This window comes from Phoenix dactylifera, unplaced genomic scaffold (assembly GCF_009389715.1).
Source record: "Phoenix dactylifera cultivar Barhee BC4 unplaced genomic scaffold, palm_55x_up_171113_PBpolish2nd_filt_p 000026F, whole genome shotgun sequence".
NCBI classification, from domain to species: Eukaryota; Viridiplantae; Streptophyta; class Magnoliopsida; order Arecales; family Arecaceae; genus Phoenix; species Phoenix dactylifera.
This window is the reverse complement of record NW_024067667.1, coordinates 1,612,113-1,625,999: the sequence shown is the minus strand read 5'-3', so window position 1 is coordinate 1,625,999 and position 13,887 is coordinate 1,612,113. Positions and strand designations below refer to the sequence as shown.

General features: G+C 39.8%; 1 protein-coding gene across 1 annotated transcript; it reads left to right on the top strand.

Moving 5' to 3' along the window:
• Positions 1 to 9,071: 9,071 nt before the first annotated feature.
• LOC103720368 (EID1-like F-box protein 3) lies at positions 9,072 to 10,573 on the top strand. Its single transcript, XM_039115882.1, has one exon. The coding sequence runs from the start codon at positions 9,244 to 9,246 to the stop codon at positions 10,162 to 10,164; it is 921 nt and encodes a 306-aa protein (XP_038971810.1). The 5' UTR covers positions 9,072 to 9,243; the 3' UTR covers positions 10,165 to 10,573.
• The last annotated feature ends 3,314 nt before the right edge of the window (positions 10,574 to 13,887 follow it).

Here is a 13,887-nt window from a genome sequence, read left to right as displayed (position 1 = left end):
TAAACTGACAGATCCTTAATGAAAATTCATTGCTTTAACTAAAAGTCAGGCACATTTGCGATATGCTTACATCCACAACCCCCAACAATGCCTCTACTCCTCAGCGATCCTTTGCTTCAATTGGCTTCTTGTTTCGACTTAAGAGATGCCTATTTACTACCTCATATTTACTTTAGAAAAAGCTTGCCAATCTACAAACACCTCTATAATTTATAACCATTTTAACTTATTTCTCAGCCCATAAGTTACCCCCTCGCCACCGAAGATATCACTCCATGCATTCCATAATGGCTACCCGTAGACTTAAGGTGAATGGGACTTGTCCTACTACTCATCCTACCTCTCTGCTTAGCAACTAGAGATCAAGAATTCCTTTAGTATGGGAGAGGCTAAGATGATTATACATTTCAATTCATACACTATATCAGTTTTAAAATTAGATTGCACAAGTTAATACGGGTCACATACATTTCTCTAATCCTAGGTTGTGGATTCCTTTAAGAAACCTGTCCTATGAGATTGTCCGCATTTAATTGGTGGCTTGGTTATTTGTAAGTTTTATTAAAGAAAACTATTCATAAAACCTAACTCTAAGTAGAACAATTTTTACGAAAACAAAGGGGTTTGATTTTCAACCAAATTTATTCTCATCTTCGTAACCTTTATTTATTCGAAAAATATTTCAGTGCAAAAAAAATATATGGTTTTTTGCCTATGTACTATAAAGCGGATGGTGGGCAAGCAGCGACCAAGGAGTTTTATAGTGAATAGATGATAACGGGTGCTCGTGCAGATATTATGAATCTGAAGTGAACCATTAAAACGTATCACCAGTTTTCTTAGCCATTACTAAAACTTAATACTTTACATCAACTTCATAAAAAATGAAAAAACAGTTAGAAAACAAAGCTATAGAACATCACCAATCGAGCATCATATATTATTTACGCAATAAGTTATACCTTCTTATATATATCATTCAAAGATTAAAACATGTATTATTCTTAATAGACTATTTATATCAAATGATCCAAAGGCATATCGCCAACAATTAACATGACCTACATCTAATGGCTATCTCCTTTCCAAATGATTCAACAGCTCTTGTGTATAAAGGAATCTTTTTTTGAAATTTTATCTTGCAAATTATGATTTTTAGGATAGAATTTCAAAGTGAACTCAATTAATCGATCCATAATTGTAAGAGCAACACTATGCTCAGATCCAATAACCAATACACCTTTCCCAAAGCTCTTCCCCTACATGGCAAGATATATTGCGCTCTGACAGTCAGGGACCACTGGCTTATGATGTTTCTTTCCAAACATGAAAGTTTCACAAAATGATATGCATGGGGACCCCATCATGAAATTCTTGGCCATATCATGTCGGAAATTTTTATGCAACACTTCTAACTTTTACGCTGTTTGGATGTGAATTTATGCCATACTGTGCTTTGCTTGGATGGGAGCAATGCATCGAAAAAAGCAGTATCTTCTACTACAGTGTGAAGAACTTTACCATCATGAACAGTCTGTTTTTTTCCAGAAAAACAATGTTGCTGTAGATATATTTTGCAGTTTCAGTGGTCTCACTCAAATTAATTTTTTTTTTAAAAAATAAAAATTCTAACTTTGAATCCATAGGCTTCAGTAATCACAAAAACACCTTAGACATGCAATATAATCTCGGCCTCTAACACAGGTATTTGCATATAGACTTTTTAGCAACTACAGGTCTAGATCGAGCATCAAGTTTGTGGGTGCAAACCGAACCTAATTGAGTCCTAACCAAATCAATAAAAATCAAATTATGTAGCACAAGATCTAGAGGTGATTTAATGCAAATTGTGGACATCCATATGGAAACCTATGGAGATGATCTTCTCCTTTTCCATTTATTCTTTATTTAGAGGGACTAGTGAAGATCAAGCATTCCTCTGATATGTTGGCACAAATTATCCATAACAATTCACCATCATTGGTCTTAAGATAACAATGCATTCAAATGTTTTACAAGGAGCAGGATGACAAAACTCATGGTATCACTAATTTTGCACTGCTTTCTATATTAAAAAGAAGGATCATTGCATTGTGATTCCCCTCATTTGGTGATGCCATTGCCTTCCAAATGAGGAAGTTGGTGAGAGTTATTTGTCAAAAATGTAGATCATTAAAGCTCTGGTCCAATAAAGTTTTGATGCACTCTTTTCTGACATCAATTCAAGGGTGATATTTTTTTCTGAAACTGTGGTCCTCGGGAGCACTGCATGTGCAATAAGGGAATAAATAAAAGAAGCATGGTCGGTGCCCCTGCTTTGCCATTTCTTCTTTTATAATAATTTTTTTCTCCACTAATTATTTGAACTCTTGAAAGCTGACGGGATGGACCACATGGCTTGCAACACGTTACACATGGCAGCCCATTATCAGCTGACACGTACCCCCTCATGGTGGGGCCCTCAAACTGTACACTTTTATACTTTGATAATGCGAGAATGCATAGGAGCTTCAATTATTACGAACTTTCTATTTTTAGAATGAGGTATTTACGACATTCTCGTGAATGAATCAAATTTTATTCTATATTATTTATTTGGTAAATTTTGAGTATTTATAAAAAATCAAAAAATTCAATTAATATTTTTCGGTTAGTTTTTTTTTTTTAAGTTCTAACTTGATATAAATGATATCAAAATGAACTTGGCTCATAGGCCCATCGTGATATTTATGGCTAAATTTAAATTATTAATCTGATGAGAGTTGGGGCTTAAAAAAATAATATTTTTTTGCTATCTTTTTTGAGATAGGTCGTGGATTGTTATAGATGATTTGATGTAACTGCTTCCTTATGCTCAACCGTGGACTAAATACAAACCTCAAATTTGAACTCATGTTTCAAAAGCTTAAGAACTAGACATGTATACTAGCTTAGGCTTTACCCCACACCTAAAATGACCTTTACATAAAACCAAAAGAACTTGACCCATAAGTGAATGACACACATATCTAGTTTGCCAGAGGCCCAATCTAGCTTGACCAATTGATTGATGGTAACAATTCATCTTTCGAAGGAGATATGAATTCCACAAATATCTCACTTTAATGGACGCATGTTTTCTTATATCACTGGTCTGGACGAACAAGAAGAATCCAACACCTCACTCCCACGGAAGGAACAGAAAGAAAAGGAAGTGATGTGGAGGCAAAGGTCGAGAATTCCATGGCTGAAATATGGAGACCGTAATACTGAATTCTTCCATGCTTATGCCCATGCAAGAAAAGAAAATATTAGCAGTGTTCGCTATCAAGGTAGAACTTTCGATGAAAGAGACTTTTTGTTCGTTTCTATTTAGATTCTATTTAGATCTATTCAATGTAAGAAAATATAAAATATATAAATAAATCTATCTTATTCTATTGGCTTAAGCTTTTGAGACTAGTGGTGATTTTAATATGGTATCAGAGCAGAGGTCCTGACTTCAAACTCTGTTTCTGCACTCTTTAATTCTATTATTAAAAATTTCACATGTTGGGCTCACTGGGACAAGTGATGATTTTAACATTCAGGATCACCCCTCAGCTAGAGTTAGATCTAGATTGGTCAGCTCTCTATGAAGGAGATTAATTGAACCTGTTTGAGCTTATAAGCCTTTCTTAGAGGAGGTAATCAAAAGAGCAGCTTTCAGTTTGGGCAGAGATAAGGCACGGAGACCTGATGGTTTCCCAGTATCCTTTACCAATGATATTGAGCTTTAATTAAGGAAGATATTATCAAATTATCTGAAGAGCTTCACAATGGATTTGCTGACCTTACCGACTAAACTACACCTATCTGACTTTGATCTCTAAAAAGCAAGATTGTACAACAGTAAGCGACTACAGGTCTGTAAGTCTGGTTCATGGTGTTTTGAAATTTCTCTCCAAAATCCTATGCACCAGGCTTGCTAACTTCATCAACATCTTGATCTCCCATTCTCACTCGACATACATTAAAGGAAGACAAATAGGAGACTGCTTCATCACACAGCTGCTGAGCTTGTCACTCACTGCAAGAAATCAAACCACCAAGGTGGACGTTCGACCACCTCAACTGGGATTTCCTCCTAAGCCTCGTAAAAGCAGGAGGTTTTAGCACTACTTGGTATTCTTCGATGCAGAAGTCGCTTCATTCCACCGAACTATCTCTGCTCATCAATGGGCTCCTCACAGATCTCTAGAAGTATCATCTGCCTCCAATATCCAGATGACACTTTGTTTTTTTGCAAAGCCTCGAAGGAGTTCATCAAGAGTTTGAAGTTTGCTATTTATTCTTTTGAGAAAGCATCTGGATTAAAGGTAAGCTTTGATAAAAATTCACTCATTTGTCTGAACATAGATGATAAAAGAAGTCAGCTTTGTGCCGAAATTCTTGGCTGCTCTACCTTCTCACCGCCCATCAAATACCTAGGTTTCCCTCTTCATTTCAACAAAGCCTAGAAGATTTGACTGGAGATTCTTGGAAGAGAAAATAAGAAAAAAAAAATGGCACGACTCTTGGATGCATGACAAGCCTTTGAAGATGGTATTCTCTATCTCATTCCTCATCTCTTAGAACCAAGATACTTCGGTGGCCGACCTCATTCACGGGTCAGTAGATTGGTTTTCAGCAACCTCAATCACTTTTAACTCAAGCCAAAGGAGAACGGATGCAGCTGCATAATATTCTGAACAGGTTTTTGCTAACACATGAAGAGGACAAAGTGAAATGAAAGTGGAGTTCCTCAAATTCCTTTACTGTTAAAAACTGCTATAGATTCTTATGTCGTGGCGGCATTACATCTGAGTTCGCTGGCATCGACTGGAAGCTTCCAATCCCGGAAAAAATACAATGCTTCAACTGGCTGTGCTTTTGCAACAAGATATTGACCTCAGAGAACTTAAAATGGAATGCATCTATGGCATGTCTTTTATGTAGGAACGAGGAAAAAACGACCGATCACCTGCTGCTATAAACTGTACCTACACGACCACAGCATGGCAAAAAATTCTTGAAAAATCACCTGATGATCTACTTCCACAAAGAGAGCGCTAGTATGCTTGGAGAGCAAAAATAAAAAAAAAGGGAAGAAGATAGCGTGGGACTGCTTGTTCTCTACAGTGAGCTAGTGCCTGTGGATGGAAAGAAAGAAACCAGTGTTTCAACTCGAAGCTTTCACACCAAAACCGCATTACTTTTAAGGAAGCTTCCTTCCTATTAGACTGGACATCGTCTTTTCATGGCGCAGCAATGAAGGAGATCCGTGATGTTTGCTGTAGCATCACAAGGTACCTAAACTCGTTGGGTGTACCGAACGCACTTGGGAGTTCAACTTGGCCTGCTTAGGACCTGGCCTGTTGGTTAAAGAAAACTAACCTCGAAAGAGTTTAGCCTCTCTAGGCTGGCAACTGTTCAGTCGAACGCCACTTTTCCCCCATAATTCAATCTTCTTCACCATCTCTCATTAGTCTTATCTACAAATAAGGACGGTACTTTGCTAGATCATTTGAGCTGACAATTAATCCATCGTCTCTGTACATATTCTTAAAATAAATAAAATTCAGAGCGATACTATGTCACGCCCCGAACTTAAAGCATAGCAGGCACTGCATAACTGCAGAGCGGACCATACAAGCATGTATGGTTATAGATCAAATCATAATAATCCCAAAATAATAATAATAATTTTTCGATTTTCAAAAATTAATTTAATCAAAATCTAAATAAATTATTTTTATAATCTATTGTCCTAAAGTAATATAAAACAAAATATGCTTACTAATTATTATTATTCAGATCAAATAAAACGTTCACACTAAATTGAACGAGTCTATCTAAACTAAACTAAAAATCCAAATAATCACGAATATCTTTAGAAGAACTAGCGCAATTTTCCAAGTCTCAAACAATCATGATTCAGGATCTGAAAAATAGAAAAAAAGAATAATGAGCTACACCAGCCTAGTAAGCAACATAACACATCAAGTGGGGTCTAAGCAGGTCAAACAAATAAATAATCAAATAGCATAATACTAACCGAAAATAAATCAAATATTGAATAATATATATTTTTGTTTTAAAATTTATTATTTTTATTAACTAATACTAGACCCAACATCAGACTATGGCTATGTAACTTGGTAGCATCGGTCAGATAGCAGATATAAAGTGCACCAAGTGTTAGATAATATATACTACTATTCTAATCACCGATAACACATACCACATATACAAGGCTAAACTAGTTTCTCAGATTACAGGTCGTCAGGGCCAATAAACAATTCTTATTGGCAGGACAGATCATAGTTGTGCTGAGAATATATATATATATAATAAATTTCATAAATTATCAAGTCATAATTTCCAAATTATAAGAGTATTAAAATGCATATTCTAGAATAATTAGAACAGTAATACTAATATGCTTGATCTATTTAATCAAATATATAATAGAGTTTATAATCACATTTTAATAAACTACTTATAATTTTTTAAAGACCATTAGAAATTACACTTTAAAGCATTAGGTTACTTATCTCTTCTTGCTTCAAAATCCTACTTTAGTTAGATAGTTCTATTTCACCTATTCAAACTCATTAAAATCCAACGTCAACAACCTCCAAACCCAAGAGAACTAAGAACGAGTTAAAATTGGGCAAAGCGATCCAATTTGGGGCACTGTAGCTAGGGTATATAGGTTCATACCCAAATTAGGGTGAAGAAAGGATAAGGCCGGCCAGGCAGTAGTGTCCGACTGCTCGAGATGGTCCGAACAAAGTGAACTTAATTAGTCAAGATCGGATATGATTTAAGTGACTCAATGAAGATCAACAGTGACCGAATTTTTGAGAAACCCGATAAGGATCGAGATAATGGGTTGGCCTACCGTCCATGTATCAGGACGGTTCAGGGCCTTCACATTGGGGATGACTTGGATCCGAGCAAGGGGAGATAGGATCTTAAACCAGGATCCCTAGGCCTGCTTAAAGAGAGAAAGATAGAGAAGAGGGAGAAATAAATAAAGAAAAATAAAAAAGAGAAAAAGAAGAAGAAAAAAAGAGAAAGAAGAAGAGGAGGAGGAGGAGGAGGAAGAAGGAGAGGAAGGAGAGAGAAGGCCATAGCTTGGTGGCCATCAGTCATATGACTTGCGACAAGGGACAACTAATGGTCGGTGGTAGACAGTTGGCGATGGGGACCAGCCTGCGAGAATCGAAGGAAAAAAGCCTGAAAAATAGGAGAACTAGAGCTTTTCCCTATTTTTTGGCCATTGGCCGCTCATCAGTAGCCATGGCTCCTATGGGACGGGTCGATGGGGGCCAGAGGAGTCGACCAGGATTCTGGCATCAAGAGGCCGCGATGCAGGTGGCCCAAAAAAAAGAGAAAAGAGTTTAGAGAAAAAGAAAAAGAAAGAGGAAGAAGAATCGAGGCTCACCTCAAGTTCTGACGACGTCTCCGGCTCTGGTTTTCGATGAGCACTGTGCTAGAAATCGACGAAGTAGAAGGAACAAAGGGGAAGAAAGAGAGAGAAAGAGGGAAAGCTCTTGGTGGTGGAATGCTGTGGAGGAGAGGAAGACCTTAATATAGAACAAACGAGAGGACAAAAAGGATGCATGCTTTTCAAGTTTTGCCTTCAATGCGAATGTGCTCTCCACCATTCAAGACAAACCTATCTATCAACTTTCATTTGGCATGTGTTGCACATCAAAACTACGACTAATGCATGTGATATCAATCCATGGTTGCATGCATGTGACCAACTCCAAAAAGAAGGCTCAATTAACCATTCGAAGAGCTGAACAAGGTGGATGAACAACATGAGAGGCCATATATGGGTGAGAGAGGCAAAGTTGCCTAGTGCTCTCCGGAATGTATTGTTTTTTGATTTTTTTAGTTATAGTCATATACGTTATGTTTGATATTTCTGTCTTAAAAAAAAATAATAACGACGACGACAACAACAAGAAGGGAGAAAGAATAAGCGATACCATCCAATGAGAAAAATAAACCTGCCTTAATGAAATCCTTAAAAGCGGGAACCACGCAGTGCCCATAGAACTATAAAATCCTTAAAAGCGCGTCACAAACAGTAAAAATCCTTATTTTTTAAAAGCAAAAACGGATCACTTTAAAGCCTTAAAAAAACAAAAAATCATCCATTAAATTATGGAGACGTTGGGGGGGGAGCCTCCACTCATACGTGTACGCCCGCGATGCACCCACGTTGCAGGATTGATCACACTAACCTCGTCAGACTCCTGAGGCTCCGATTGAATGGCACGTGTACACCACCAACCAGAAGGGAACACGTATGACTGTAGATATTTCGGGGCCGGGAAAGAGACGTTGGAATCCCGGTTCTGGATTACACGTGTCGGGAGTGGAGCATCTGGGGGAGGACGTGACGTGGTTGGTCCCGGTGATGGAACACCGGAGAAAGCAAGGAAATGTGATCGAGACACGCGTCATTCATCGAGGGGAATCAGACACATGGTAGCTGCTGGATAGATCTGAGCCGAGGACCTTGTTGCCGACTGGGCCTCTGACACGTGTCCCGTTTCTCTGGCATCTGGACAAAAGCTCCTCTCCCCCCCCCCCCTCTTCCGCGTTCGCTTTGTCCTTTTCCTCCCCCTCCTTCCAACCGGGTTCGGTTTTAGTCTTCTTTGGTCAACCGGGACCGGTTCAAAAGTTTGCATCCCCAAAAGAAATAGCTGGGAAACGGCATTTCACAATTCATATAGACTCCATATTATCAAGATAACCAGTAGAGAGTTGCTTAGATTTCCCAACTTATACGCAGAGATATCTATTCTATGGGACCCGAGTTTCCTGGGTTCTCTCCAAAATAAATTACACACAAGGGTGTTATATGGAAAAGCATTTCTAGATAATTCATACATTCTTTTCTAGATTTCCATGCCATTTCTCATCATTTAGTACCCGTTATTTATTTATTTATTTATTGTTTTTCTGTTTTATTTCAAAAGTATGAGTATGTCCCAGCTATAAAAGTCCAAGCGGATTGAAAGGTCTTGGATCCGGTTTAGGGGCAGGAAGCATTTGTGACTGGGTGACCGGGAACCGCGCTGATCCGACCCCTTAGTTTTTCAAAACGAATCAAATCCAAGAAAGAAACCGGAGTCCGCGGAGCGCCGGACACGGAGCCAAGCGCTTTAAATATCCTGACCAAACCGCCCGCAGACCCACCCCGATCCACAACTCCCGGCCATGATCGACAACATCCGAAACCCCGAATCCACGTGCAACGACCCCAGCTGCAGCGGCGGCGGCGGCGGCGGCAATGCGGCAGGGGTGGCGATCCCTGGAGGCGGCGCCCGAGGCGGCGGAGGCGACGAGAACACGGGGCTCCAGGACGAGCGGGTGCTAATGCTGGTTTTCCGGTCTCTTAACTGGGACCCCCACCTCGTGTGCATCGCCGCCTGCGTCTCCCGCCGCCTCCGCGCCGTCGCCAACCGCGTCCTCTGGCGAGAGCTCTGCATCTCCCGCGCCCCACGCATGGTCTCCGCCCTCACTGCCGGCGGCGGCGCCACCCGTATCGGCGGCGGGTGGCACGCCCTCGCGAAGCTCCTCTTCTTCTGCTGCGGCTGCGCCGCCTCCACCCGCTTCTTCCCCTTCCCGGAGAGCCGCCTCCCGACCCCCGGCCACTTCGCCCCCGTCTCCCGCTTCTCCAAGACCTCCGGCCGCTCCTTTCTTTCCCGCCGCTGCTGGGGCGACCTCCTCTACGTCTCTGACCCCTGCGAGCACGCCGCCACTTCCCCGTCGGACGAGGCCGACCTCGGCGCTTACCGCGGGGTCTTCCGGGGGTTCATGCGCTCGAGGACCCGGGCCTGTCTCATCGGCCGGCAGGTGGAGCTGGAGTCCCGGGTGCGCTGCCCCTACTGCGGCGCCCGTGTCTGGAGCATGACCGCCGCCGGGCTCGTCCCTCGCAGCGCTTCCCGCCGCCTCGGCTCCCACGAGGGCGACCTCGAGTACTTCGTCTGCGTCAACGGCCACCTCCATGGCTTCTGCTGGCTTGCCCATTTATCCTCCACTGACGACGACGACGACGAAGATCATGACGACGACGACGACGACGAAGAAGAAGATCATGACGACGACGACGACGACGACGGTCATGTTGCATGTTGAAACAGAGACAGAGATGTGTGCGTGTGTGTGTGTGTGTGTGAGAGAGAGAGAGAGAGAGAGAGAGAGAGAGAGAGAGAGGGAGGTAGGTTTAGGTGTTGATGCGTTTGGTTGTTTGTTTGGGAAGAGGCACAGTAGGTAGCCTGTTGTGTTTTTTTTTTTTTTTTTGGTTGGTCCACTGTTTCACTTGATCCATCCCCTGCTTCTCTCCTTCCGATTTCAAAATAAAAGGAGTATCCTGTACGCTCCCTGCCATGTTTACCGTACTATTTTGTACTGTATTCTAGCCTGAGCTTTGTCCAGTATGCCGAATCCGTGATTGTTGGCCTTTAGTTCGTTTTTTTGTCAAGACTTGGGAGGAACAGGGGATGCCCCTGTTCTCTCGGTTTAGAATTTGGAATTTTGGATTGGATACGGGGAGTGTTGTGCTGCTGCCCCGTGGGTTGATGTGATGGTTATGTTATCTGTGAGTTTTAGGAGCTAAAAGCTGAACATTATTACGAAATGAATCTTAAGAGTTTGAATCTGATTCCACTTTGTTACTATAGAACTACTGTTTCTTGTCGCCGTGGGCCGACAACAAACAAACTGGCAAGGAAACATTCATCCCTGAAAATCTTCGCAATGTACATGTGTCCACAGAATAATTTTTTGGATACTGCGTGCAAAGAAGTTCTTCAACTTATATTTCATTGCCCTACAGAATAATATAGGCGAACAACTCGGCTTCATGGGCTGGAGCCCTGCAATCTCCGTCGCAATGAGATAATATCCTGATCCATAGTGTCAAGTCTGTGTGTTGGACTGCAACTTGACTGATTATTGAGTATATGCAAATATTAAATTCATTGAACACTTGTGTGCCGAGTGCCACCTCATTTATTTTCTACATCAAGCTTTAAGGAGGTAGGGTGGCAGACTTGGCCCTCAAGCTAGAAGTTGATGACTTCCTCTCGGTTTTGATAACTTCAATCTAGAAGTTGTTATAATAGAATCTAGTATCGAATAACCATGGGGTTGAGGATTTTCGGCCTGCATCAAGAAAGCATCGAAACCACTGAACCAGCTCCATGATCCTTGGCTCTCTCCTTTCATCGATTCATGGGTGCTACTTGGCATCATCTCAACTTTGTTTTTTTATTTTTTTTTTAAAAAATCAAACTTTATGATTGATTCCTCCCTCCTCCTCTATTAGTAGACTTTGGAGGAGAGGATTGAGCCTCTACTTTGCACGCACAACTTTTGGAACTATAGCTTAAAATCTGTTAGTTTTAGCTCCTCCCGCTCTTCCTCTCTTCTCCTTCCTATTTTCTCTTAGACCTAGATCGCCCAACCCAAAGAGTAGACTCATTTGAGATTCAAAAAAGCCTAAAGTAATGAAGAGTTCAAGTTTGGAACTTCTCCGAGGGATCTCCTCCATGGGGAAGCATGCTTGATAATCTTGAAGCTAACATTTTAATATATGTTTGATCAACAAAAAATTCTTGCTCCTCGATGATAGATCGGCTTGTTCTTTCGTTCTTTTACTTATTTTAGCTTAATCTGTCTACTTGCTTACGAGCTAGTAGATCTTTGATTTCACTTCATTTTTGAGCATCTATATGGGTGGATAGGGTCATGGCCAAAAAAAACATGTTACTTAAATTATCAAATTAGCTTAGCTTATGCATCCGATAATTAAAAAATATGTATTATTTTATGTTATTTAAACTATCTATTTTTGACCACTAGATGCATAGACAATGTATAGGGTAGAGATCTTCAAATCATAGGATTTATTGATATCATACACTTGAGAAATAGTACGCAACTAATGCTTAGGTCATTAGTGTCAGCTTCATAACCTAAGACTTCATCTAAAAAGACTAGCCATAAGGTATTTATTATTTTGGTTTCTTAGCTCTGTATAAGTACCCAAATCTATCCAACAAATAATCGATGTGGGACAAAACATACGCCTGCACAGATCCTCACATAACCCCCCTCCCGAATTAAAGCTCTAGCATATTCGCCAGACTAAGAATCAAAATCCATTCAAATTTAACCACAAACACCACCATCAGCTCGTGATCAGCTTTAATATATATGTGCTGCAGTGTCCTCCAATTCATATAGGTCATAAGCCGAGTCCACTCTGATACTATATTAATTGTCATGCCTCCGACCCGAGTGTGCGAGCCAGAGGTTGCGGCAACTGCCGCTTATTCATAAGAAACTCTCTCTACAAGCATGGAAGACATCTCATCACGATATCATAAAGGAAACGACGAAATAAACTTAAATAACTAATGTTCAAACTTTCATTTTAATAACTAACATAAAATTTTAATATCTCACAAAACCAACAATATTAAAAAGATCTTAAATCAAACTCAAGTTAAATTCTGATCTACATTAAATATATCAAATTCAACCTCTAGTCACTCTCTCAATTATAACCCCATCAATCTTAGGTCTCAAAATCAGTAAAAATAATAAGATATGGAATAATAAACTAGACAAACTAGTAAGTAATGAACACTTTAACCAAACTAATCAGACAATAAATTAAATAATTATTTATAATAAATATACATATGGAATTCATTAGTTCAAAACAAAATCTCAATATGCAGCATTATCAAAATATTATGCATATCAAATTCAATCTTTCTCAAAATCAAATTTCGTTCACAAAACCAAATTATTTCAAATCATCAAGTTCATCTCGTCAACCATGAGCTATGACTATAATTTTTTTATGGCAGGGTGATTATACCTCGTAACTTTTTGCAGTGTGTCGTGCATCATCTTGCAACAAAGTTCTTCAAGACTGTGTATTTACTTGCGGTATATCATGCATCTTCTTGCGACAAATTTTTAGGACTAATCAAGTGCCAACGTATTGGCCTCCATTGGCGGAATTCTTAACATGGTTAGGCTGAGAGTTTAAAATAATCATGCAGTTCATATCTCAATTCAACAAAAATATAAAAAATCATGCGATATCGAAATTAATTAAACAAGTTCAATATTTCTGACCATGCATCATCATCGTATTTTAAAATAAAATATATTCAATAATAAAATATTATTCATCAAATTTATACATCATAATTGGTACGATTCAAATTTATTAATATAATAATCTTATAATTTGCCGATAAATCTAGAAAAAGGATTACATTTTCCACCTTGCGAGTGAAATAAACCATAGATCCAACTAATTTTCAGAATCCCTCTCAGAATTTAAAACTCCGGCGAGCGCTCAACTAAAATCTCTAGTGAGCACCATGAGCCAAGGCCGCTGGAAGTTAAGAGGAGAAGAAGAAAGAAATAGACGATGGTCTAGCAATGATGATCGACAAAACTAATCAGCGGTGAGGAGAAGAGGGTGTGGGGGTTTTTACATAGTCGATGGGGGCTAGGTTTCCTAGCTCCTATAGAAAATTTGGATGAAGGAGGAGTTTATCTCTTACTCCAAGTCGAATAGGACTCTAACCCCTTTTTTTCTCTGTCTTCTTCTCCAACTCTTATATCTGAGCCGGTCAAGTGGGCCAGACTCAATTCCTTTTTAGATGGGCTGGATGTTACAGTCAACCCCTTAATCATGCAGTGAGAATCAACCTTATTAGAGCAATTGTGTGGACATCTATATATTAGCTCTACTATATATCAAAAAAATATTTGATTTGGAGATTCTTAGCCTATGCATCTAGTGGTCATATGACTTCTCTATATTTAAAC